The 26,561-nt window shown below is 38.5% G+C and overlaps 2 protein-coding genes across 3 annotated transcripts; both read left to right on the top strand.

Moving 5' to 3' along the window:
* Nucleotides 1–2,078: 2,078 nt before the first annotated feature.
* Nucleotides 2,079–14,858, top strand: LOC114522697 (putative histone-lysine N-methyltransferase PRDM6). Of its 2 annotated transcripts, none has more exons than XM_028543440.1 (5): nt 2,079–2,286; nt 9,447–9,651; nt 12,562–12,827; nt 13,139–13,415; nt 13,653–14,858. In XM_028543440.1, the coding sequence occupies exons 1-5, from the start codon at nt 2,182–2,184 to the stop codon at nt 14,348–14,350; spliced, it is 1,551 nt and encodes a 516-aa protein (XP_028399241.1). In that variant the 5' UTR covers nt 2,079–2,181; the 3' UTR covers nt 14,351–14,858. The 2 variants fall into 2 exon arrangements, with proteins under 2 accessions (XP_028399241.1, XP_028399242.1); XM_028543441.1 differs by lacking the exon at nt 2,079–2,286 and adding an exon at nt 6,583–6,772.
* A 3,625-nt stretch (nt 14,859–18,483) lies between these two features.
* On the top strand, nt 18,484–26,288 carry LOC114522454 (putative histone-lysine N-methyltransferase PRDM6). The gene is made up of 5 exons (XM_028543138.1): nt 18,484–18,626; nt 22,693–22,969; nt 23,188–23,483; nt 23,964–24,222; nt 24,557–26,288. Exons 1-5 carry the CDS (start codon nt 18,492–18,494, stop codon nt 25,147–25,149), a joined length of 1,560 nt encoding a protein of 519 aa, XP_028398939.1. The 5' UTR covers nt 18,484–18,491; the 3' UTR covers nt 25,150–26,288.
* The last annotated feature ends 273 nt before the right edge of the window (nt 26,289–26,561 follow it).

Genomic DNA, 26,561 nt, shown 5'->3' on the forward strand with positions numbered 1-26,561 from the left:
GTTTTTCAAGCGTTTTCTTGCATGTTTGGAAATAAAAGCCTCTAGATCTGAAAATCCGCAAAAGCGAGTGGTACTGCGGATCGAGGGGGTGAAGAAGAGGTTATCCTTCAGTGCACATACCTGGAATGACAGCGTCGTTACGTGCGGCATACAAAAATAGATTCAATTGCGTAAACAATTCACAAAAATATCCTGGTTTTCTCACAGTGAAGTTTTCAAAGAGACACAGTGAAATAGAAATCGCTGTTTTACCTTACTGCATGGAATTTCAAACTTCGCTGGACTTCGCTTGAGCGAAATAGCCGATATGATGTCACACTACATGACGTCTTGGTTGCCTAATACCTTTAATTGCCAGAAATACAATTGGTTAGAGCTTTCGGACTAAATTAATTTTATAGCCCGTGATCTCAAATGCGACCAAGGATTTTCTGTATAGATTTATGTCTGTAAGGACAAAAATTCACCTACTAACTATGCCAGAGGTTTTGACGTAAGGCCATTTAGTGGCTAGTTGTGTCGACCAGTGAACGCCAACCAAGCATGAAGCAAGTTCAATAAACACATGAGACACAGCACAATCAAGCTGTATACTGTTCCAAAAGATGTTATCTTACTTTTCAGCAAGGATTGAATTATTACTCTAAATACGCTTTTGAGTCTGATTCTTTTCTGAAAGCAAACGAAAGTACAGTGACAACAAGCTCTGAGTTTGTGAAACCCATTCTAACTCAATCATATATTTGTTTCCTAATCTGCATTTGTTATGTCTCAAAGAATTTCTTTCATCTCAACTAACTGAAACATGTTTGGAAGAAGTTAATTTTAAGCTGTGTTATGAAACTCGCCTGTACACGATAACCATGAGTTAATTCATAAGCAACTAAGGTTGTTGTACAGTGCTAACTGAAAGTCATTCATAAATAACCCGGCCGTACAAAAGGCTTTATTAGCCTGCACAGATAACTTGGTGTTCTCATAGAAACTTAGAATTTAGAACTATACTAATGCGATTTTGTTGTGGTTTTTTGACTTATATTAAAAGAGACAAATAGACGCCATTTCACGGCATGATGAGTAGCGAATATTTTACCTCGCGTATGAGACAAATCACACAGCGCTTTTATCTTTTCAAGTTCGTTGTTTGTTGGGGCAAAATTCCAGGTGTCCATATGCTGAAATGACCGCTAGAAAACTACAAGATTGATCAACAATTGCTATTACATAAATCCTGCATGCATGTGTAAACATAATATATAAAAGATCTATATCTCTTTCGGAGTTTGTAAAATTTCATTAGATCAGCAGGACATAGCGCTTGTGATTAATAATATACTGTTTAATGCTTGCGTAACTGAACAATTCTCAGCAGTGCCGGTTGTTATCTCACTTTTCAGGTTTCAAAGGATATAGTTACATTCTCACAGCGATACACTTCAATAACAATACCAGTCTATATGGCAATTCTCTTCGGTTTTAGATTCTTAAAACATGCTTCGGGTCAGTTTTTATAATTTTATGCACCATTGTAATACCGAGCCTACGGGTTGGACGTGATAGCTAAGGGTGCTTTCCTTTATACGCCGAAAAAACGGCCAGACCGGTCCTGTTGTATTTCGGTGCAGACAGATTACTGGTATTTTAGAGTGTTTCAAGAACTCCGCATTCAAGTACATCGTTATTTATACATCTGCCTAGCACGGGAAATGCAGTTTCACCGCTCAGTTATATTCTTAACGAAATACTCTATTTCAACTTAAATTATGACCGGTCTGACCATTTTGGCCGCTTAATGGAAAGCGCGCTAAGGGAATCAAATGCCCAGCATAACTCCTGGTTTTCAAATTCAATTGATTTTGGTTAGTTCTCCGACCCAAAGTTGTTTTACTCTCACTATCATTGATGAGATTTGCTGAGGTTTTACGCGTAAAATATCCCGGTTCAAAGCATGTGATTTATGCGAATACTCCGTGCAAGAATGTTCAAAGAAAGGCGTGGAATAAAGCTGTAATTATATGCGACCATTGATGTGTAAAGGTATTAAAAAAAAACAGTTTATTTTGCCACTGTTCGTACAAAGACGCACCAACACTCAGACGCAACAACCACATAATATCAAGACCGATCGACATTAAAACCGCCTAAATTTGAAATAAAAAGTGTTTTCATTTGAAGCTTAAGATGCACGCGTTATTTCAGTCTGCCTCGTTTATAACAGAAGTTAAGAGGTCTTCGCGAAGTCGACAAATGCAAGGACATCATTTGTCTCGCGTCAAAAGGCACAAGGTATGTTGTGAGATGTTATTACATGCTCAACACAAGTTACACAACAAATAGACTCCTTGACAGGAATGCTTTAAAATGTATATAAGTGCCTCGCTGTTGTACATTCAACTCAGTATGCCAGAGAGAGCTAGATCAAAGAATACAGTCCTGCTAGTTTGACTGTATGCATTCAGAAGCACTAGGGCTAGACAACATATCTCGATGCTATGTGACTGCGCCGTACCCGTGAGTAGACAATTTGTCACAATTTTCATGTTTAGGAAAACGATTCGCCTGCCTCAGAACAGGTACTAAACAGTTTATGTATATATATATCCAACCAGGATAAGTCAAACGGTTTTCGCAGGCGCGCTCCAAAACCGGCACACGGAATATTTGAACAGTTGTTATTGATTGCGCAGGAAACAGCGAAATATTGTTTCATGACATTAATCTTTTATCACTTCAACATTCACTCAGATCTTTTATGATTATTCTATCTCTCAATATTTCTTCTGCGAATACACAAAATGTTGCTAGAATTATAATCATTCAGGGGCCGGTTGTTCGAAAGGCGTTTAGCTTAAACGGTGCATGAACAAGCCAAAATACTCTGATAGATCTTAGGTGAATGACTGAACCTGCATCTTATGCATTTAATATGTACTTCCATTGACAATTAAACTATTTACATCGAAATATTTCAGCTCAGTTGTTCAATAAGTAGATTATTTTGTTTTCCAATTTGAACTTATCCACCGTTTAAGCTTGAAAAGCCTTTCGAACAACCGCCGCCTCAGATGTTTTAAAAGGCGTGTCAGACTTGACAGCAAATGTTACTGTTATAGCTCAACATAGCATGTGAGACGATAGGTCAGGATTTGGGTGTGTTTTCAGGACATTATGATTGCGTTTTGCCAGGTTAGTTCGTTGAAACTCATCGCAGAGGCTAAACAGTCAGTTTTACAGAACAGTTTAAAATCGGGACCAGTAATTTTTCGATATTCCTTGTTGGGCAAATATCGACGTTCACATTTGACCTTGAGAGGTTGAATAAGTATCCAAAGTGCTTTCCTATATATTTGAGGGCGAGAAATGTAGCTAGAAGCTTAAATGGATGGGGCTGTTATTCATATATTCATCTTATGCCCGATTGGTTTTCTTCTGCATGCTATTGTACATTTACAGTCTAAATGTTGTTGAGTACTTTCCAATATAACCAGGGAGCAGCGCCTGGCAACGTCTTCAAACAACTTAGCATCAAATATGGTATAACAATTAACAACTGCTTAAAAATAATAGACAAAAACACTTCTCGACGTTTCGACCTGAGGACCTGTCAGGAGATAGATGTAATAGTTATGTATACTAACTCTCCTGACGAAGGCCCTTAGGTCGAAACGTCGAGAAGTGTTTTTGTCTATTATAGGCAGTTGTTATACCACATTTGATGCTTGATGAGTACCATTAAACAGTTTCTGCCTGTTCCAATTCAACGAGTCAATACAAAGAACATATATTTGCTGCAACATTGTGCATTCGTAACCAAATCACAGTCAAGATTCAGTCAAAAAGTAGTTTGAATGGCGAGTCGCTATTTTTTCTTCAGTTTTCAACTAGATGTATAGTATTGTATTCTATAGGGCGTTGCTTCAGCTGTAATTATTCGGATATCACTATGAAAACCTGACAATTTAAGACCTTAATGCACTTGCCGGATAAAAAGTAAACAGATTATATCGTCATGAGCAGTTCCTATAGGATATAGCCTTTGGAAATTGATAAAGGAATAAGGGCACTTAAGATATATTAACATACAACGGAAATTCCAGAGTCTGAAAGGGCGTAACGGTGATGGTCGAACGCAAATAGATGTTCCACCTCATTTCTTCAGATCGAAGGCAAAGAAATATATCTGACCCGTTAAGGGGCCTGCGTTTATAATGACAAGAATTTCTACGTCTTTATGGTTCTGATAAACACCCAACCCCAAGCAAATATTTCAGAAATCTACGACGAGAATCGTGTATACGCCTGACTGACTCTACTTGACACAAATTTACATGCGTGATTTCAGTCAACACGTAGCAAAGAATCGATTCTCTCGTGTCTAAAAAGGCTGTATCGTTTCAAAAAATGTAGGCCCTAACACATATGTCATGTGGTTATGTACATCTGGAATAGATTTGAGTTGTTTTCACGAAGGGCGTGATTTAACACACGAATTTAGCAAACAGCATGAACAATAACAGTTCTATGAAGCATGAAAAGACTGTAACAAACAGACTTTTCATCAACCCAATAATGGATAGTTCAAATGTATTTGAAGCTTCTTTTGAGAAACTCGTTCTTTGATTTTGATAATATTAAGTCAGTTTCACGGTTTTTTCGAGATCGTGAAATAATTTTGAGTTAGCCTTGTGTCGGAACAACTGCATGCTCCCGTTATGGAAAGCCATAGCTGTTTTAAGTGATTAATCGTCATTTTAATCGGTGCTTCTATATATCAGTATACGCGGTGCTTCGAATATTATATGCGGTGCTTTGGCCATTTTACACTGTGCTTCTAACATTATATCCAGTGCTTTGGTCATTCTGTGAGGTGGTTCAAACATTATATGCCGTGTGCTACAAAGTTCAAACATTATGGGAGGTTCTTTGAACTTTATATGCGGTGCTTCAAACATTATATGCGGTGCTTTAAACATTATATGCGGTGCTTCAAACATTATATGCGGTGCTTTGGCTTTGTGCTATCTCTCAAGCTTTTACCAGAAACATAAGACGCCAATACTCTAACAATGATAACCAAAGCTAGTAAGATTTGCTCGTAATTTGTAGCAGAATGATAAAATTGACGTTAAAGATGAGGCATCTGCATTGCCAGAGAAAGACAAAGGTGAATGGATGATGTCTGTATTTTGGTATTGTGAATTAAAAAGAAAGATATAGTTGAGAAAATAGGTGCCTTCATCAGTTAAAAGTCACTTTTGACATAGATGGAAGCGACGACTTATTGTTATACCCCATCGCAAGCATGTATATCAACTGTGGGGGGTTGAAAGATGCACAGGCATTTGAATACCAATTAAAACAGCTCTGGAATGTTTCGCTGTGTTGGTCATTCGATAATACGTTCTGCATCATATCTCGAAGTGAAATATCATGCATATATTTCATATTCCTATAGTCCGTTTTGTCCATACTAACAATGATCTCGTACACGTAACAACTGCTTCCATTATTCCATGTGATAAAACCCGCCGTATTTCCTCACTATATTTCTTTCCGATTGATTGTCCATTCATCGTATTGTTTGTATAAAACAAAACGACCCGCTGCAAGTTTAAAGACGGTCTTTGAATACACCCGACCTAACATATCGATTGTTTTTTTCAATTCTGCAGTTTTAAAGCCAAACGAATTCAGCAAAATCATTCGTAACGTAAATTACTATTAATATGTAAGCATAAAACATACAAAAAGCCACAATTATATCATGAATCCATTCAAATATAATTGAAGCAATTTTGTTCACGAAGTTGTAATCATTCTGTTGTTCCAAAGCAACGATATGAATAAACCTGAATTGCACATCCGGTAGAGCGACAAACCTGGATTGATAACTCTTTATGAATCAGTGATCCGTGTAGCCAATCAGAACACTGAATCTGGAGAACCAAGGGCTATATATATAGATCAGTGATTGCATGTAGCCAATAGGAAACCGAAGCTGGAATAATTAAAAGTTATCTCGTGAACAACTGAAGCGCACAATCCAGGTTAATTTAAACTGATGTTCCATGGTTGTCGTATCAGACATGTCGAAAAACGTCGCGTTCAAAATTGAACAACGCCTCTGTGAAATATCGCTTCTATTCTTAGTACAGTTCTCATGCAAGTCAGCAGGTAGTGTTCAAAAAACAGCGAAGTCTGACCGTAGCTTAGCTGGACTGGCTGCAAATGTTCACGAGTCCGCAATTACTGCGGCATTGGTGAAGCATTGACCCATGATGAGAGGCCTTGCATGCGGTCAAGTGGCCAAATTAGAATTACCAAAACGATGATGTCCACTATCGCGGAAACTACGCACTTTAAATTTTAAATTTTAGAAACACCGTAATATTATAAACGAACACTGATAGAAAACTTCATATACACTACGACATCGTTCGAAAGAAGTTCCCTAGCGCTAACTGCTATGATATTCGTTTATGATCTGACCTTGATTCGGCTCAATGATCTATTTCATTGCACTTTGCTGGGTATTTGGTCACGCGTTAAATTTTTAGCGCCACTACAAAGTGGATGCTAGTGGAGTCATACTGACTATCGGGAAACGCAAGGGGCGCTTATAAATTGCATCGCCTCCACCTCCAAACACTCTGTTCTCTTGTCTTCTTTCTCCCTGCCACCCAACTCTACACGATTCACACTTGGAAGTTGGACGCACAGTTTAAAAGCGTTGGATAGGCTACGGAGGCCGCTGTTGGAAAGAAATATGATTGTAAGTGTAAATAAAGTAGACATGTTAGTGTTTGTAGCTATCATGCACGGACTATGTAAGTACATTATGATACATCATCTTGAAACCCGATGAAACCAACCGAGTTATGGACACAGAAGAAAATACATCAGATATATATGATTCGCTAAAAATCCTTGGGTATATATATATTATTTAATCAAACACAGCATGCAGTGCTTACAATTTTCTTATCGATACATATATAGACGTAAAGTTTCCGTAAATAGATTACAGAGATTTAGCCTAACGGTATGAAAAGATGTTATTGAAACTGAATACAGGATTAACTAGAACTAAAAGAAAAAGATGGCGGTAAATTGGAAACTGAACTTGCCCAATTCTTTATTGTGCATGTCAGTATATACAAGCTTAATTCACTTATATATAATTCATTATGGATGTATAAAAGATTCTATATGTATATGATTTAATTGGTTAGACAATCTTATCGACTTTAAATCCGTGTGGTCGAACTCGAAATTATATACCGTACGGAATGAGTGTGATATTCGACGTAAAAATAAAACAGAACTTCATGAAAGCACAATGCGAAGGATTTTAATTATTATGACTGCCTCCATTTATGCCAAGTTAGTTTAATCTTATAACACGATTTCTCACTTGCAACGATTTTGGCGCGTCGTATATGTAGCTTTATAACGACATTGTCGCAACATATATATTGTTTAATGTTGTCTTCTTCCTCCAACTATTTGAAACGCTGACTAGAGCATCTCAGCCGTGTATTTGTCAGAAATTGTTGGGGTGAAACGTCGATGCCTATGACAGAAGTAAGCATCAAGCTAACCTTCAAGCCCAGCCTCTACAAAGAATCATTATCTTTGAAACAAATTTCATGTTTTGCCCGTTTGCCAAGAGTTGATAGGACTGAAGATGTTACGGTACATGCATTTAGGCAAGAGATTGAACGCCGACTCTTCGTATCAAAAACGTCACGCAAAATTTGCCGCGTGAATTTTAAAGACAAAAAAAGAACAACATATGTTATATAACAAACATTAACGATGAAGTTCAATATAATTAATAAACACACACATTGTCATTACATAAATACACACAAAATATTTCTTAAATTCTGAATAACTGATTGTTATTATTTCTTGGTTTGCGGCCGACGGCATGCATGTAGGCTAACGACTTTGAATCACCATACAACGTATCACAGCATGTGAAATAGACTATACATAGATGACAGTTAATTAGTTACAGCATATAGACCTCTGTATGTAAAGACGCGCGTCTATGCTGTAACAGCTGAATAAATAAGGAAAAAATACAAGTTGGCTAATCCGAATGAGGAGAGCACATAACAGACACATTCGCCGTAAAAAACTGAATATTTCGAATCAAACCGCGTTCATCTTCAGCATACCTACTGAGTTTCACAACAGGCATGAATGAATAATGATTGTATAAATTTAAAGTATACTATATAGAGAGTTTCATTTATAAGATGCTCTGAATCGGTTCTAAACAGTAATCTGATGTGATTCGTGTAATATAACAGATGCACTGAGCTATCAATTGTGTGTTTCTGCATGAATTTGTCTATTTTATGAACTTAGACTTTTTTAATCATACACTTTGATTTGCCAGATCCGCTGAAGTTATCAGCCGGAAAAGGAGACTAGAATAAGGCATAATATAGGGCGACTCTAACCGGCCTGGTATAATATGTTGCATGTATATGTGATTCCCGCCATTGCTGCACAGGCCTGGTTTCTATGTGAGCTCCAGTGGTGAGCTCTAACTGCATGCATGCGCTTCATAAACAGTTTCGTAGTCAACCCCCCCCCCCCCTCCCCTTCGCAATAAAGCAAAACAAACGAAGAGACTGTAAACTGAGCCAGTGTATAACCAGGAGGGGCCTGCTAAAGCTGATTTCTCTTGTGATTTTCTTTATTCGTTGTTGGTTTATAGCTGGGTTGATCAGTTAACTGATCGTCAATTAGCTCAGCAAATAGTTCTCGGGTGCATGTCTCAAGTCAGGAATGCGTGTTGCTATTCAGTAACAATTCATTGGCATTGATCCATGAAACTCGTGCGTGATTACGCTAGACAAGTAAATCTCTCTTTCATATCTCTGCCGTTGATAAGCAGAAGTTCAAAAAGGAACGCTGAATGTAAAATCTTCCTGTGTTTCTATTAAGATAACCGTAACCTGCTATGCGTACTTTGTTTAACGTGTTTTATGCTCGTAAACAATTTCAAGTATTCAATTAAGCCTGTCGTATTGCCTGCCTCTCGCTGAGAGCTTGAAATAACACGCTTATACCTGTGCGAATCAAAGTTTATCGAGGCTCGTGGCTTTGATAGTGTTGAGGAATGTATTTTTACCCTAACGTTTATCTAAACGAGATTACATCCATTGTGCGTTTTCTTATTTTGGCAAGATGTTTTCATATTCGTACACTTAGAAACAGGGAGTTACCATAACATATATACTCTTTGTTTTCGACTGATTTTCCATGCATGACCTGTGTTCATCTGTAAATACAAGGAAGTTTTCAAAATCCACATCGCCTCGCGTCAAACTGTCGTTTGGTTACGTGTTCTCGGTAAACACCGTGATAGTCGTAGCCACAAACGCTTTACGACAAACTAACACTGGGATTTCTGTGTTTCGACGTAGAGAACGAACGAGATTTATGATTTTATGGACAGTTACAAAGACTCAGCCAGTATGTTTATGTCACGGAGGAAGGTGACCCCGAAAGAATTGGATTTCTATCTGTATGGAAGAACTGACGTATCGCCTGTTAAACTGGAAGACGGCAGTTCAGAAAACGAAACACAACAGCAGCAAAGTATTGTTAAAAAAATCCCAAATTACTCAGGTATGAATAAGAGTTAGTTACGAGCTATACGGCATGCATGCCTACATGAAACTAGTCGTTTGAAAGTTTTCGATAGAGACTTCTGTTCCCAGAAAGTTTTCACCTTCTAACGGCTTCAAAAACCTCAACGGTAGGCAGTTATAAGAAATACAAATTAAACAGAACATATTCCGCGGCTATAAAGATTTACGATTCTCATATTAGGTATTCAGCCAAGACCGCCGTCCAGTGGCAGTGAGTGACAGTTCATATTCGTTAACTGCAAACAATAATAACTGCGAATTTCGCTCTATAGTTCTGTATTAACCTATTTCTATATTGAATTTTGAGAAGTGCATCTTTGAGTCAGTGTGATTTGGGTTTTATAAACACCTCTTATCGGCCAAAAACCTTCCACTAAAATACATATTAACCGTTATTTTCCCTATTTAACATGACAGATAAATGTTGACTCCGTGGCATATGGAGTCCATCCTACACGAATAAACTAATTTATATCTTTCTCAACTCAAATTGTTTCCAAACTTGCTTTAAATAAGCTGAAGCTTCAAAGGACTGATTTAGTTAATTTCCCAGTTTAGGTTAAGGACTAACTAGTCTAATATGGATCTTTGTCGCCTAATTTAGAGTTTCTTCTTGTATAAAAAGTTCCGAAGAAGCCTGGGATTTTATAAGATATCTTTACTCCGAATGGAACTCGGTTTATAGGCAGTTAAAAGTGCAATATAACTCATTATACAACGCATTATTATGATCTATAGTTATGAGGAAAAAATTTTTCGTTTCGCTTCACCGGGTCATATTATTATTGCACTAATACTCGACTTAACAATGCCTCGTCTCAGTCGTTCATCCCTGACATTAACAACTCACTTTGAACGCTGCTATTGGCTAGTTCGAGAAAAACAATAGCCACGTGATAATTTTTTCTACAACTTTCTCTCCGGCAAGAAAAAAATCGTGTTAATTGCTCCAAAGTCGAAACTCAAATCATGATGGGAAACACGCGCGATGACAAATGTCCCGTCAAAACCCATCAAGATCTCGATAAGATTGTGAATTGAATGTATTTTATTTTAATTTAAATTAGAATTTAATTTAATAATAAGTTCGCAAATGAAATATAACAAATGGCAGGTGAAGGATACAGAACCATGGTCCCAACTGACATCATACACCCTATACTAAACACTCTGAACTTGTCCATTCGCCAAAGTAATGAGCGCCTAATATAATGCATCAGTCAGAATTTCACAACCAATTGAATGCATTAAATATGGTATATTCGACCTTGGTAGGCTGTAATATACTGCTATATGGTATATTAGACCCTGGTAAGGTCGAATATATCGGAATACGGAAAATTCAACCTTGGTATGGTCGAAAACACTGCCTTGTGTTATTTATGCAGTATAGTTCAAAATGTGCTGCGGTATAGTTCAAAATATCGCTTTAGTCAGTCAAAATGTTCGATCCAGCCCTGAGATGATCTTAATTCAGGGAATGGGGTCATTTTCCGTCAGCAAAATATGAGGTTTCACTTGTTTCTCGACTGATAAACTCGTGAGCTGTCGAGAAGAAAGACATATACAAGTGATCACATAACACATTCCAGAGGAAACGCCCTAAAAGCATTTTACACCGAAACACTGAGCACGTTACGCTTCCCTGCGTTACTTGGACCGAATAAGTTCAACTAAATTATTCAAGTTTGGTTTAAGAAAAATTCGTGCTTAATATGACAAAAAGACCGATCAAGTTTAGGTGCGATAATTTGGGTTAAGTGTTTGTTCATATATTCGTCTTATAAGCGGGTGATTTCCTTTGAAAGCGATTGTTTTTACGGTTCGTGAACATGAATTTATGAAATCAATATACCAGCCCCAGGCAAACACATATGCAATCGCTGGGAAACAAGCAGTCGATCTCCCAAAGTATATGAGAATCCAGATCGTACAATTTAAACCATTGAAACACTTTAGCCTAGCAATTTAACAATCCCATGTTACTAACAGTTGATGGGTGTTCCATTGTCGGGAAAGATGAACACTGATTAATCAAATCTTTTGTATACATGAAATATTTGTCTTCTTCGATGATCTCTGACAATGAGTTCGAGAGAGGAGTTAAATGCACGGAATGGCGGGGCATTACACGTGGCCTTGCATGTTTACCGATATATGATGGGTTCATCAACTCTGGACAAACGAGCTTGGGAAGTTGGGCGGCAGCTAATTGAGGGGGGGGGGTTGTGCGTGAAGACCCAGACAAACAGATCAAAGAGGTTGCCCGACAGTGAACGAGTCTCTTATGAATTGGAAAGAGAGCGTTATTTTAATATCCCCTGATAATGAAGTCAGGATTTCATCAGAGTTTTAGTTCATGTAAAACCCTTTCAAAGACAACTTGTGGTTGTCAATCGTCTTCGAGTCGTCGTCTTCCTACCTTGTGCAAATACAGAAATGCGGCAAATCAGAATTGGGCTGGATACATTATATGTTCTTAAAGAACTATTTCTTTAGGATTATTCCTCCATCAACATCATTGGCATGCTGTAAATACAGTTTACATGCACCCATTCGTTTAAATATTATCCAGCGTGTATAACTATAGCTTAGTTTCCATTTCCTCGTAATTGTTGTGAACAAGTCATTTTCACGGATGAGAAATAGTACGCATGTACATTTTGTCTTTATTACTGCATTCAAATTGGTCATTGTTGACTGCACACACGCAGAAATATTCTATCACATCAGCCACGTTGACATCTGCTCACGACACTCACGAAAAAATGGAAGCTAGGCTTTACTGATTGATGTTGCTTTGTGCAGCTAACGTTATTGGTGAAGCCTTAATCATGATCTATAGAAATACACAAGCACCTTCAAATTCGTTTCTTTTTCACTTCAGAAAAAAGCGTCGACATTCTTCAACTGCGCTATAAACCCGGGGTGGAGAAAGAATTTCGCTCGAGCGAAGAGTTTAATAAAGTCTTAGCTGCAATCAAATGCATCCCAGCTCAACTTTATCTCTGCTACTCCAGCATTCCTGGGACGGGATTTGGTATTTGTGCCACAGAGGTTGTTCCATCAGGAACATGGATCGGGCCGTACGAAGGCAGACGCGTAACTATTAAAGAGATTGGGTCAATGCTAGACACACGTTATGTCTGGGAGGTAAGGAGGGGATTTTTGCCAGCTAAAAGATTTGTCCAACTCAGGAAAGCAATAAAACGTTATATCTTGTCAAAGGCAGCCAGAGATGAGTGCCTAGAATATTTACGCGTACGATAAACGTTATATTATAAACGTAAATGTAAGCACTCCAGGTTTCATATTGCGATGTGTAACACACGCATACTATATGTCGGGTGCGTGCGTCAGCATCACAGACCGCAATAAGCCACTGGACACACTTCTGGCCTACGTATTCAGATTCCTTCCGTATATTCAGATTCCTGAACTTTTTTTCTAAATACGTCATTTAGATTTACAAAAACGGCGTGCTGGACCATGGTATAGATGGTTTAGGGGCACAAGGGGATTCCACGTGGTGTTGGATGAAATATATTCAGTGCGCGAGGAACATTTCGGAACAAAACACGGTTGCATTTCAGTTTGGAGCCGATATCTATTATCAGACATACAAAACGATTCAACCTGGTGAAGAGGTGTTGGTTTGGTATGCCGAATATTACGAGCAGCATCATGGGATACCCGTCGGGGTACGAAAAATCACAAAGAAGAAGAGTCCTTTGGAAACAGGTACGAATGGCCAAAGTCCCAAAACCAAATCACAAAGGTTCAACGAGCAGGATTGGCAGATTATGCATTAATTCGGTTGCATTAACATAATCATATTATTGATATGCACCGTGTAACAAACAGGGCCTTCTTGTGATTTTAAAATAAGTATGAATGTTCTACAATGGTTTCACTCAGAGCTTGAATCATGCTGTGGATACATACAATCTAAGACGTTTTTAAAACATTTTACTTTAGAAACAGCGACGACGGAGATATTAAAAAGAGCACAGAGAAATATTAGTGATATAAAACCATCGACGAGTCTAGCAAGTTCCTGTTTAGGAAAACCACAAACCCCTCACCCGACACCAAGTAACCATCCTCCATCCCAACTGAGGCAACATCAAGACAAGGTCTCGGCACCCCCACCTACACCCATACAAAAGCCGACACAGCTAACACACCCACCGAAACCTCAAAGTGAGTGTTCCCCCCAACGTGAATGTCCGTCTACCTCCCCCTGTTACCTCCAAGGGAAAAAAGTCCCCAACTCTGGCACGGTCGATAAAAGCTCCGGCATATCCCAGGAGAAATTGGCCCTAGCGACTGAGTACTCTGAGAATACATTGCGCATTTTCAAAACTCGATTCTGGAAGTGTGAACACTGCTCGTTGGAGTTTCCTCAAAAGTGGGCGTTGCAGGTTCATCGCTGCCCGTGCGTGATAGCCAAGCCATTTTTATGCAGTAACTGCGAAAAGGCCTTCCTCAGCACGGACGAGCTACAGGCGCATGCGCAACGGTGTGGCGGTGGCAGACAATATAAATGTGCTTACTGCGGGCGCAGTTTCTTAAACGTGAATATTTTGACTAAGCATCTTAAAGCACATCGGAGAGGTTTGGCCAAAGGTGCAAGAAAAAAGCATCTTGTGCCTATTTATAAGAAGAATTTATAAGTGTTTCGGCTCAATGTCGCTTCAGTTTGCGCAACTTCGCTGCACGCGCGCATTGCTTTTATTTAATGTATTTAAAAAAGATTACATTATATACGTTAGATTTTACACACAATATAACAACAATAATCCGAAGACATCAAAGAATGGACATTGTATATAGTACAAATTTATGAAGTTGTGGTATATTCATGAAAAAATCATTCGAGACATTGAAGAAAAATGCACAGACAGTTAGAACACAAATAAATAACACCCCATATATCCCGCTAGTGGACCAACGCACAGAATGACCACACAGCCGTCATCTAGCATGCAGTATTCAGCTAGCCTTTTACAAGGACTTAATTTCTCGGGACTTTTGTAAATATGGAAAAATACATACTCTGAATAACTTGATAAAGGGTATTCGTTAGTTTGTTACCATCTGACTGAATAACAATGAAATTGCTCGTCTGCACGATGCTGGATTGCTATCGAAAGAGGTGAAATTTTGTAAGTAAAAAAAAACAGTGAAGATTTTAGATGTACTTAAATAAATATACTAAATCTGTCAATTTAAAAAGGATATATTAACAGTTGTTCACGGCAGACGGACGAGCGAATTTGGTACCGTGTGAGCGAAGGCAAAGTAATGTTTAAATATGTTATATGGTATGCCAAAATGCTTCCTAATTTCACCCGGGCCGGTTGTATAAAAAGGTAGTTAAAACTACAGGTAGTGGCAGAATTGGCCAATAAGAATCGTGTATTTTCTAGTTAACTACGTAATTTAACTGCACAAAATGTAGTTAAGAGTTTTATACAACCGGCTCCCGAATGCTTTCCAATGCATCATGAAATGATGTCATCGCCATCCGGCTACGTACGAAGAAGACGATGACGTTACTCTCATTTGCTATTCGCTGACGTCATAATTGGAAAGCAGGCGTTTGAGTGAGAGACCTTTGATAGATTCCTCACATGAAAGAGTGAAGCCAAGCCACAACAGCAAGGTTGCTCATTTCCAACGAGGGAAGGGGTATAACAACCGGTTGTGGGAGGCCCAGCCCTGGGGGAGGGGCCCACGAATAGTGCTCCTTTGACTTGAAGATGAAAAATGAGCCATAATAGTACACATGCCAAAATTTTTTGATTTTCACACAAGATTCCAGGAAAGCCTGATCCTTAACTTTATCGCTCTGGAGACACTAAAGGAGAGATCAGGATATTGAAATCAAAGAACTTACAGCGTATAAGTACAGTGCTAAGAGTGAACATTATGAATTTAGGTTTTAAATATTCGGAATATTGTTTCATGCACATCACATACAAGTGTCGTATACTTTAGTTGCAATCTAAGGATAACTAAGGATAAGGGAGGGTTCGTATTCTGATATGCTCGACTGATTTCGTTTGAAGCCAATGCTTTTACGGTATGTGAACACTTCTTATGGAAATACGACCTCTCACCAAAGAGGCATCAAAAGAGTAAGACGACCCTGAGATTGGCTTTTACAGCGCGACTTAAACGACGCGTGCACTTCATTGACTTTATAATGCCAACGTAGAGTAATGCGTCAAGACCCCCGTGAAATAGCATAAAACAATGCCGTGCATGAACTAGATGACTGCTTCCCTCTGACGTTGTGTCCGATCTGCGTAATGTCACATGTTGTTATCAATTCCGCCACTTGAATGCAAAGAGTTCAGAAGGTAATTAGGGTGACGAAGCATTGTGGGCACTCAACTGTCAGAAAAAATCTACTTCACTGGCATTTACATTTTGCCAACGGGCATTTCGCGATTAGCCGTTGTGAAAGTTACTTTATACAAAACAGGTGTCCTGTATTCAACTTTTTCCATTCTGTGTCCCCAGTGAGAGGACAGAATGCCCAGTTAGATGAACCGCCAAATAGTGCGCCCAGCTCTCAACACTATTTTCAAAGCCACGGATCAAAAGTGCTATTTATGTGATAAAAAATGCCTTTTGCTAAATGAACGACTGACGTAAGAAAGCAAGGAATCGCATTTGAGAACCCTAAGCATCTGAATCATTTAGGTGAACACAAACTGAAATGGTCAAACCAGAGAAACGGTCGTCCTTGCAGCTTTGAAAATCAAACCACCCCTACACAGCCGCTCTATTTATCCTTTAAAATCATCTCCATTAGAAACTAGTCATTAGAAATGAGACAAGACGAAGGAGAGCTTTTCGGAGACAGGGGATATTAGAGATTGTGCCTATGTTAAGGGGGGTGTTGCTGAACGTATTGGAGGTCTTTATTAGAGAGATCGAGGCCAATACCGGAAAAAGTGCTCATATTAGAAAGAAGGGTCTTGGTTTGGTAGGGTTGTTTGAGAATTAAAAGAGAATAATTTTAATAATTAATAATAATTAATTAATTTTAATAATTAAAATTATTACAAAGTTGGACAGGCAGATGCACACTGAATAATAAGATTCAGTCGAGTACATTTGACGTTAGTAAATATATTACATGCTGGATTTCAACTTCTAAGGTCACAGGGTTCCTTCCTTGGAACTGCAAGTAGATTTCTGTTGGAAATTGCTTCTTGCGAATGATTTTCTATCAGATTATAACAGATTATATTACGTACTGCAAGTAGTAAAAAAACCAAGCTATTTCCATATTATTTAGCAAAAAGAATTTATCACACGTTATTACGATACATTGGAGAACTATTGGCAACAGCAGAAGCCAAGGGCATGCTGTAATCACATGAAAACCAGGACTTTTAGTTATAAGGAAAATAATCACTTTCAAAAGGGGGGTGCAAGACGATTTTCAGCCGTAGCGCAGCCAGTCTGACGATTTAGAAATTCATTGTTTCCACACAGAAAAAGATGGCAGGATAAAGTTGTCAGGCTGACTATCGACTACTGGTTTTCAATCGCTGTAAAATGAAAGATTTGAATAGGGGAAATACAACCACAGTAGACTGCACACCGTTCCGTCAACCAATCTAAAAATGTGAATCCGGTTTAATTTCCTGTTATTTCCTCTTATATTTCTAGTGCTTCCCTTGACATTATAATTAAGCTTTTTTCCAGTTCAAACTCACAGTGTTTATCAGGTGGCTTTTACCTTCACAAAGTCTCTTTGTTCGCTGTTCTTGTTGCTGTAAAATTTTTGGATTTATTTAAAAAAGTCGAAAAAGTCAAATGCGCTGAAGGGAAGTGAGAGGTCCTGAATACTTTCCACACAAATATTTTCGAAAGGCTGCTGATATAATTATGCTTTGAATCATATTAAAGTGATTTTGCTGCACATTTATGTATTCCATAACGCAATACACCACCGTTGTATCAATAATAGACTCAATAATCAACATCGATCAACTTCTGCAATGCCTTGAAGCAACATTAGCAGTGACACAGCGGTATACATGCGTAAAGGTAGGCCATTAAGCAGCCATAATTCGTGCAAAAGTTAAATCTCTATTAATCAATCATTATTTGAGTCACCTTATCACCAAAGAAGAACCGCTTTCAACACAGTTTCGTTGCTCTTAACGATTTTTCGATTATCTTGCATATAGGATTTGGTCTAACTCTGAAGATCGAACGTGGTGGGTACAAAAGCAGGCTGACTCTAGTCAATTTTAGCTGAGGTTAACGGGGAGCAAAAAATGTCCGAAATGCTGAACCGCAAACTCTGGTTTCCCAATCGTGATCAGGCCAGTTCAAGAAGTCACAAATCTTTCGGGAAAAATCCTTTAGCTCCTTAGTCAAAAGCGGTTTAAAAGCTCTGATATAACAAATGTCAACATCTAAAGCGATGTACTTCTATACTGAGTGTTTTTTTTTAAAACGTCAAACCACAGGTCAAACATTCCTGTTAAAGGGTGAAAACAATGCTCTATCGCAAAAGCTTTTGACGGTTTTACTGATCTCGTAACCGTGTACGTACAACTATGACTGCGTTTAACGACAAAACCACTCGAGATAATTAGCGAAGCAAACATTAACAGCTGAAAGACAAACACTCCAGTGACACAATCAACGAAGAACATAACGCGTGATATCCGTATGCCCCTCCCAGGTCTCTTAAGCAGGTCTCATTTGCATATCAGACTTTTGAGAGTGGGTTGAAGTCAACGATATTCAGTCTCTGCTCGCCTTCTGAAGATCAACCATCGTATGAGAGTCGTACCAGAGTCTAAACGGTGCAACGCTGTCGACACGTTCACAGGCCCGTTCAAAATGCATTCCAGTTTTCTGAAAGAGAGGTTACCTCATCGAGGATACGGACAAACAGACGCTGTGAAAGAACAGGTAGGATTTTAAAATTTACCCGCCAAAACTTGCAAACAGCGCTGTGATTATCTCAGGTCGTGTTGGTAAATGGCTCATTTGTAGTTAAGCCAATATAAATGCACTCAAGTTCGTTTGAATGCTCGCTATCCACTGCTACAAGACGAATAAATTGTGTAACGAAGGTTCCGAATATGTTTCATTACAAAAGCGGATTTAAACTGTATACATTCCGACTTAAAGATTTGTACACAAGGGCTAATGTTTTTAATAAGGTGTAATTATACCTAGTTTGCATATATTATGCACAAATGTAGCACCATGACCGTACATCCATGCATGTTGAAGCTCTTTAATTTATGATAAAGAAATATCATTGACTTATTAGTTAATATCTCGGTGTATTTAAAAGGATTCGTATTTAGGCTCAAAGCGTTTCTTGCAAACCTCCAAATGTTCCTATCGATGTACAAGTTGCCTTACTTTGCACATATTATATTATGTATGCAAGCGAGTTTTATTCGCAAACCTATAATGCCAAAAGATGTCTTCAGTTTTCATACAACATGAGCCTCAGCATGCTGCATACAAAAATTCATTTAACTTGTCTCTAGCGAACAGCAATGTTAATTTTACTAATACCTTGCATAAATTCTGCCATAGTGTTTATCATGCAGTGGCAACATTATAGCTTGGCTAATTCGTTCCGTTCATAGTTGATAAATCAGGCTGCCTGCTCGAAATATCGATAAGACATTCGCTCAATGATCAATACCAAACTATCGATTACCATTATGGATTATATTTTTGAACCACGTTGATCCAAGCTGCGTCTATTCCCCCGACTTCGAGGTAAAAGTTATATGCATAAATTAGGCCTTTTCCCGCGCTTTCAGTATTATGCAAGTATTAAGTGTCGGTTGATGAAAAACTGTCATAAAGAAAGGACTCTTGTGATGACACTCGTTCAAAAACGGGAAAATACTCAAGCTAGTAATGTTCCAGCACATCCGTGCATCACAACGACCTAAATAGAATCCTGTAAATCCAACGAATAATGTTTTCGGTGACATTTTTATTTTTTAACGGCAGATATTTTAGCTCAAGTGGCCGAGTATGGAATGAGAGCTAGTATATTGATATTTCCCTGAAGTATGTAAGACATTTACGTGTTGCAGTTGTTATGAGAGATATTCTATGCCACATTCCGTCTTTGAAGTGATACAACAAAGTTCATCTCATGGAAATTAATCGTTCACTATTCGTTTACAATATCAAAGTGCATTTTTCGGTTGCATCGGGGTCAGAACGGAATAAAATTTTCCGCTATTCTTATGTTGATTAAAGTTCAGTGGCTGCTGTAAAACTCTTGGAAACATTTTGTACACATAGAGTCGAAATGGCGAGCTCAACGGCGACAGTAAACAACGCTTTCTTTCTAACCATTAAACTTTACGGTTTTGGCGCCGAAAATTGTAACACAATATCTAGAGTTCAAGGTCAACCACTGAAATGTTGATCGCATTTTCAGGGGAAAACGCTACAAGCACTCAAGCAGTATTGGTGTGCGTGTTTCGGAAGCCACGCGGATTTGTAGTTTTGGCGAGATATTTGTGAGGCTGCATTGTCCCAGTTTTGATAAGTAGATATATTTGTTAAACATGCCTGTCTTAAGTACGGTAAATGTCACTTTTCAAGGACGTATACTTATGTGTCTTCGCCCGGAAGGAACGGTCCTTTGCTTTGGCTGGTACTGAGAACGTTTAGGTACAGATCACCGCTGAAAATTGCACGCTATGTGAAGGACCTGATGTTTCTCGTTATACACGCGATCGTCAAATTTGCAGTCAATCTGAGGTTTAAAAAACTGGTGATGTTTCGAGCTAATCACAATAGTTCTTTCAATTTGTTCGGCGCGAACTAATTGCTCGTTTCCCAATGAAATTTGAGTAATAAATGTCCCTCGGCGCTTCTTTCAAACGAAATTTCATGTCTTTAACACCCGATAATGAGGCTCAAACGACGACGACCATATTTTATAGTTCTCGTTAGTTACATGTCAGCAAATTTAGGAAAAAGCCTACTGATATAGACTATATATAGTCAATTATTACCTAGCAAATTTTATCAGTCTTTTCTGTCGAAACCTGATGGCTTCTGGATGCTGAAGAACAACAATTTCCCAACACCACAAGAAGGCAGTTTTATAGTGCTGATTCTAGCCGTTCCTTTAAAGTTACCGTTACATGGATTGAAGACGCCTCCGCTTGCAAGTGCTTCAAAATACCGTTTAATACTTTGATATGCCGTTAATAATAACGATTTCTAACCGTCTTTGTCCGTGCACAACTTTTCAGTGTTTGTTTACAATAGCTAAAGCCTACGTTTTCTGAAACGTTTTAAGTCAATAGAAAACAAAGGTTTGCTTGAAGTATACATAACACATATTTACCATCGTCTGAGTCATGGCGGGAACCATGTTTTTACATCATTTTCGCATATTATCGTTTGAAACAAGCGTGGATAAAACTTGGATGTAGCTAACTCCCGTAGTACTCTTTCAATTATCATATTTTTTCAATACAACCATCGCTTGTTGTATTAAACCGTGATAATATAAATAATTACAATACGAAGTCAACACAATACCAACCGCAAATCGTGATTATTCATATTTGACAATCATCAAGTGGATTTTTTTTTAATTAAACCGAAATCTCAACCAACGTAGGAAACCAACACTCCACAACAATATAAAGCCGAGACAAAAACTGCTTGGCAAAGATCTAATTTGGTTTGTTGTGCCAAACTTTTCGTCACAGGGCCAATATATGTGAAGGGTTGTTGTGAAAGGACATTAAGGCAAATCTTTTGAGTTTCCACTCGAATGTAAAATAGGAAATGAGCCTACCACAACTGCCATTCACTGCTTCAACTGTTCGTGTCTAGTATTAACAAATTACCGGCCCACTATTTCACTTTTTCCAGTTTTTTGTCTTCATCAAGATAGAGCAATGTTTCTATTTTAGTATATTACTCTACCTAACGCTAAACGATTTTATTCAAGAGTTTGAAGTTTATTGGCAAGATTACAAAATTTTCGCGAATTCTTATATTGCATCAGAGGCTTGCGTACTTTTACTATATTGCCAAATCATCGATGGTTGGCATTTGGAGAATTAACCCAGATTCTTAAGACTTTTAAGCTATGTTCATACCATCGTTTCAGGGGGACAGAAGGCAATAAGATATAAGTCTAGTAAGTAACTGTCTTAGGGCTGCTTACACTGTCGCGTTTTTTGTACGTACGTACGCATGTCAAAGTTTAAAATCACTTAAATCATAAATGATACTTATGGAATCAACGATTGAAGAATAGCTGTATATGGGGATTAATTATACAACAACTTAGGTCGAAATTCAAAAGAAACAGGCGAAATATTTCGCATTTCGCCGAGAAAAAGCGCCCGTGACTCAAGTTTGACGTGAGTTAACTCCGCCTAGTCATAGGCCTGGCCTAGAATCATCATCATATTATGAAATAGAAAAGCTAAAATGACGACGCGTAACCCAGCTCTTCCCAACGAACACTGAAAAAAGAGAGTTTTGTTTAAAAAAATCAAAATTTTTGACGTAAATTTAGCGGAAATTTGTTTTCTACGCCGTGTTTATTGTCGTAAAAAGGTACGTCAATAATAAACTATCACCAACCACTTTCGTCGTCAGAGTATCAATTTATAGAAACAGTCATTACGGAAAGCTATTACGTCAATCTTGGGCTACGACAACTCACTGAATTATACTTCCGCAATTTGCACAAAGATAGAATGTCTGTACAAAAATAGTTCGTTACACAGCTGTTTATACGGATTCTGCAGAACGGACTAGTTTGCAAAATTTTAAATCTTTCATGATTATATAAGTTGCAGCGAGTTGTCGGTATCAAATCAGTAAGCGACAGCCCGAATTAAACTATTAAACTATTAGTGATCGTAGAACGGGCGCTAACGAAAATCAACGAGTTATATGAGAGTTCATTCAAGATTTTAATTGTGCAACTAACCAATCTAACTCCTCTTCTTGACAGGATTTGTATGTGGCGTATTTTAATTTTATTCCTCGTTCCTCGACTCGCCCCAGTCCTGACGAAAGCTACCCGGTCAAGCCTCAGGCAAGGAGAATGACTCCAACAACAAATTGTCGCTCTCCGCCGTTCGAATTCACGTTCGAAGACCTGGCATTCAGCCTGCGTGGCAAATCAGTTGTTCAGCCCATCGATACGGCAAGAATACAGAGAAAACGACGAATGTCCTCAAGCCACCGGAGTGAAGATGCAAAACGCGGAATTGGTTACCATGGAAACTGTAAGTACAGAGACATCTGACGGTTACAAATATTAAATATTCGATAAAGATAGACAGTGCTTACAGGGCCAGTACCTGAGAAGATTCATAGATGCTTAGACACTAGTTCCTGGAAACTAGTCTAAATGCTATCATTGTGATCATCCTCGTTCCCAGGTTTCCTGCGTACTAAAATTCTCCTGAATACGAGATTAATCACCTCAACCCTTTTTTTATAGACTACGATGTTTTCTCAAGAGATTCGTGGTCGATTCCTAATCTTAAGACACGTCAATTAAATTTTACCGGAAACGACAAAAGCCCTGATAAGATGGATATTGCCCCAACAAATGCGGTTATGTCATTTCTACCAGAAGTCCAGTTGTGTATGTCCAGCTTACCTGGAGGTCAGTTGGGAGTTTGTTCTCGGAAAGAAATCCCTAAGGATACTGTGATTGGACCGTATAAAGGTCGGAAAGTCAGACCGGAGGAACTGAAGATGGGAAATGGCGCTGACATGTCTTACCTTTGGGAGGTAAATATTAGAATAGTCAGGACTAGAAGTGTTTCAGCTTTCATTGAGGAATGTTGGAAGTGAAAAAACCAAGTTTAGATTTGAATTAGTAACAACAGTGTAGTGACTAAGAGTGTAGTGACTAACAGACACTCAGGAAGGCGAAAAGTGAGACACTTCATAAAACATTACAAAGCTAAGCAGTAAATGTAGTCGTGAAATTATTAAAACAACATACATCACTAATTCAGACTAGCAGAACAGTACATCAATGACCAACCTACATCGATGAAAGTGAAACATTGGGTAGAATAACAAAGCCGAATGCGATGCAAAGAATAGTCAGGCTAGTATTACTAACAACACTCAGCATTTATTTAGATTAACAGCGTTGACCAAGGTTAGGGCATCAATCGATAAAATTTGCATGAAATTTCAAATAGCTGATTTGTCCTAAGAATATTTAGCTAGCTTGCTAAATGGACCTTATCCCTTTTAAAGATATACAAAGGAGGTAAACTTGACCACTATCTGGACGGTTCAGACGAGAACATCTCTTGCTGGATGAGGTTCATTCGCTCAGCTAGGAACAAAGAGGAGCAGAATTTATGCGCCATCCAACATGGAGACAATATATTTTATCGAACATTAATTGACATTTCCGTTGGCACCGAGTTACTCGTGTGGTATGAGGACAAATACGAGGAATACTTTGGAATTCCTATATTTTTGCCTTCAGATCATCACAAAGCATCACAAGGTAAGACGTTTGATGGTAATTAGCCTTTCTCACGGTGACGAAAGTGCCGCCATTTTTGGGGGTACTTTTTTTAAATTGTGAGCGCGCAAGCACTTGTCTGGGCGGCTGTCTTTAATTTTAGGCCTAATCTATTGTTCAAATGGTCTATGCTTCTTACATTTCTATCATTGTTTGAACGCATTTAAGAAAATTGAAAGTACCCCAAAAATGGCGGATATTTGTCATCGTGAGAAAGGCTAATTGAAAGTGGAGCTGCAAACGCAGTCAAACCAGCGAGGGAAAAAGAAAGGATTGACCTTTTCATTGACCTACTTTTTGAATATTTTGATTTTAGATACATTAAGAAGCCCGCGTCATTGTGATGACCAGTCCCTTCGTCGAGAGATATTCACGCCTGCTATGTTAAAAACAATGGAAAGAACGCGACTTTGGATTGACGAGAGACTGGGACAGAATTGGGTCGAGGACGATAATATCGGATCCAAGCCCGTTAGACGGGATAGCTATGATGATGATAGCTCGTTCCTAGGCTCTCAAAATTCTGAAAGCGAGACAGGGCGCACAACACCTGAAGACACTGAATCTGGATTTTGGCGATGTAGTCAGTGCCAGCAGTCATTTAACCAGCGGTCTGCATTGAGAATTCACGTGTGCCCCACGAGGACCAGCAAGCCTTTCGACTGCGGACATTGTTCGTTGTCATTCGCCGATCCGAACGATTTACGAACTCATGTCGGAACGCATACCAACGACCGATTGTTCAAATGTGGTTACTGCGGGCGCAGGTTTGCGGGCGCCACGACGCTGACCAATCATATCCGCACACACACCGGCGAAAAACCGTTTTCTTGCGAGAAATGCGGGAAAGATTTTTCGCAAGCGTCGCAGCTGAGCAGGCACCAAAGGATCCCCGGGGATTGTGTATAAAATAAAGTGAACACGAAGTCGTTTTTTCTGAAGAAACATAAAGAAGCATGAAGAAACATTCTGGTAACTATCGTCCAAGAGAACTCCAAGCAGTGATATCATTGTTGGGTACTTGAATGACTGTGTTTAACCGCAGGTATTTCATCGGAAAGACACTTTATGCACCTACATTTACAAGTTGTAAATATGAAAAAATAAAATAGACCTTTCTCCTAATGATGTCAAATGAGCCAATCAAACTTTGTGTAACATCAGGCCTTTCACGTTTGACGTCACTATGAGAGAGGTCTATTAGAAAGCTCTGAAAAAGTTTGCAGCGCTTTGGTCCAAATGTTAATAAATGTACAGAAAGATAGACTTTTTAGATCTGACATTTGAGTTAGACGTGAAAATACAGGTGTCCAGGGCTAGTTGCCATTATTTCTTCACTATATCTTGGAGTGCATGATAACTACTGCCTGAGATATTTAGAAAACGTTTTAGCTATAAGTCCGAAGGTTGTGAATGATGATTCACAGTAGTTCTTTGTTTCAATGTGTTTTATTGTGCATATGATAGAAAGAATTAATAAAGGGCTAATTATAGGTTATTTCAGACGAACCTCAAAACTTTGTTTAGGTTCTAGAAGAGATAGAACAAAGATAATGGTAGCTTTAGTCAAAAGCTGTTTCCTCTCCCAGAGTTTAATACTAGTATCAGAAAGTATAAATCTGTCGTATAGACTAAATGTAATAAAACAAACTTTGTACAATAAATGACATCGCCACATGAGGTAAACAGTTGGATGTTTCATTCAAATTAATCAGAAAAATTTAAATACTATTTTTGGCACATCATTCCACAAAGTCACTCCATAAAAATAAAAGGAGAGATCTTTGTGAGTATGATTTTCTTGCATTCGCTGTTCTATTTCGAGCCCAAGCATTTAACAGAAAGTAATTTACGAGTGGCATTCAACCCATTAACTGAATAAGGATAGCGTATGAAAGAAATCTCAAAGACCTACCCATGAGATTTCAGCATGCATGCATGGTATTTCAGGATGCACAAATGTTCGTTTGTTCTATATTGCGGCAAAGTAATTTTGCAGCGCGTTATTTTAAGAGCTACAATTCATTAAAAGTAGCATAATAGTGGAGTTTATGAAAGAAGTGTGGAGATACTTATTTCACTGAGATCACGCAATAAAGTTTCCCTTAAGATGTGAGTAGCATAAATAATAAATACAATTAACAATTCTCCAAGAAGGAGAAACTGATATGATAGAGGAGACTTTACTTGTGGGAATCTTTCATGTACCCAACCTAGTGCACAAGCTGGATCAATGAGTACAAATCATCGGGAGTTGACCGGCATTCACATTCTTGTGTTTGCTGGTTTCGTACATCAAGGCTAAGGCTTTTCCAGCACGT

The sequence above is a fragment of the Dendronephthya gigantea genome, unplaced genomic scaffold, assembly GCF_004324835.1.
Source record: "Dendronephthya gigantea isolate DGI-Jeju-01 unplaced genomic scaffold, DenGig_1.0 000023F, whole genome shotgun sequence".
Lineage (NCBI taxonomy): Eukaryota > Metazoa > Cnidaria > Anthozoa > Malacalcyonacea > Nephtheidae > Dendronephthya > Dendronephthya gigantea.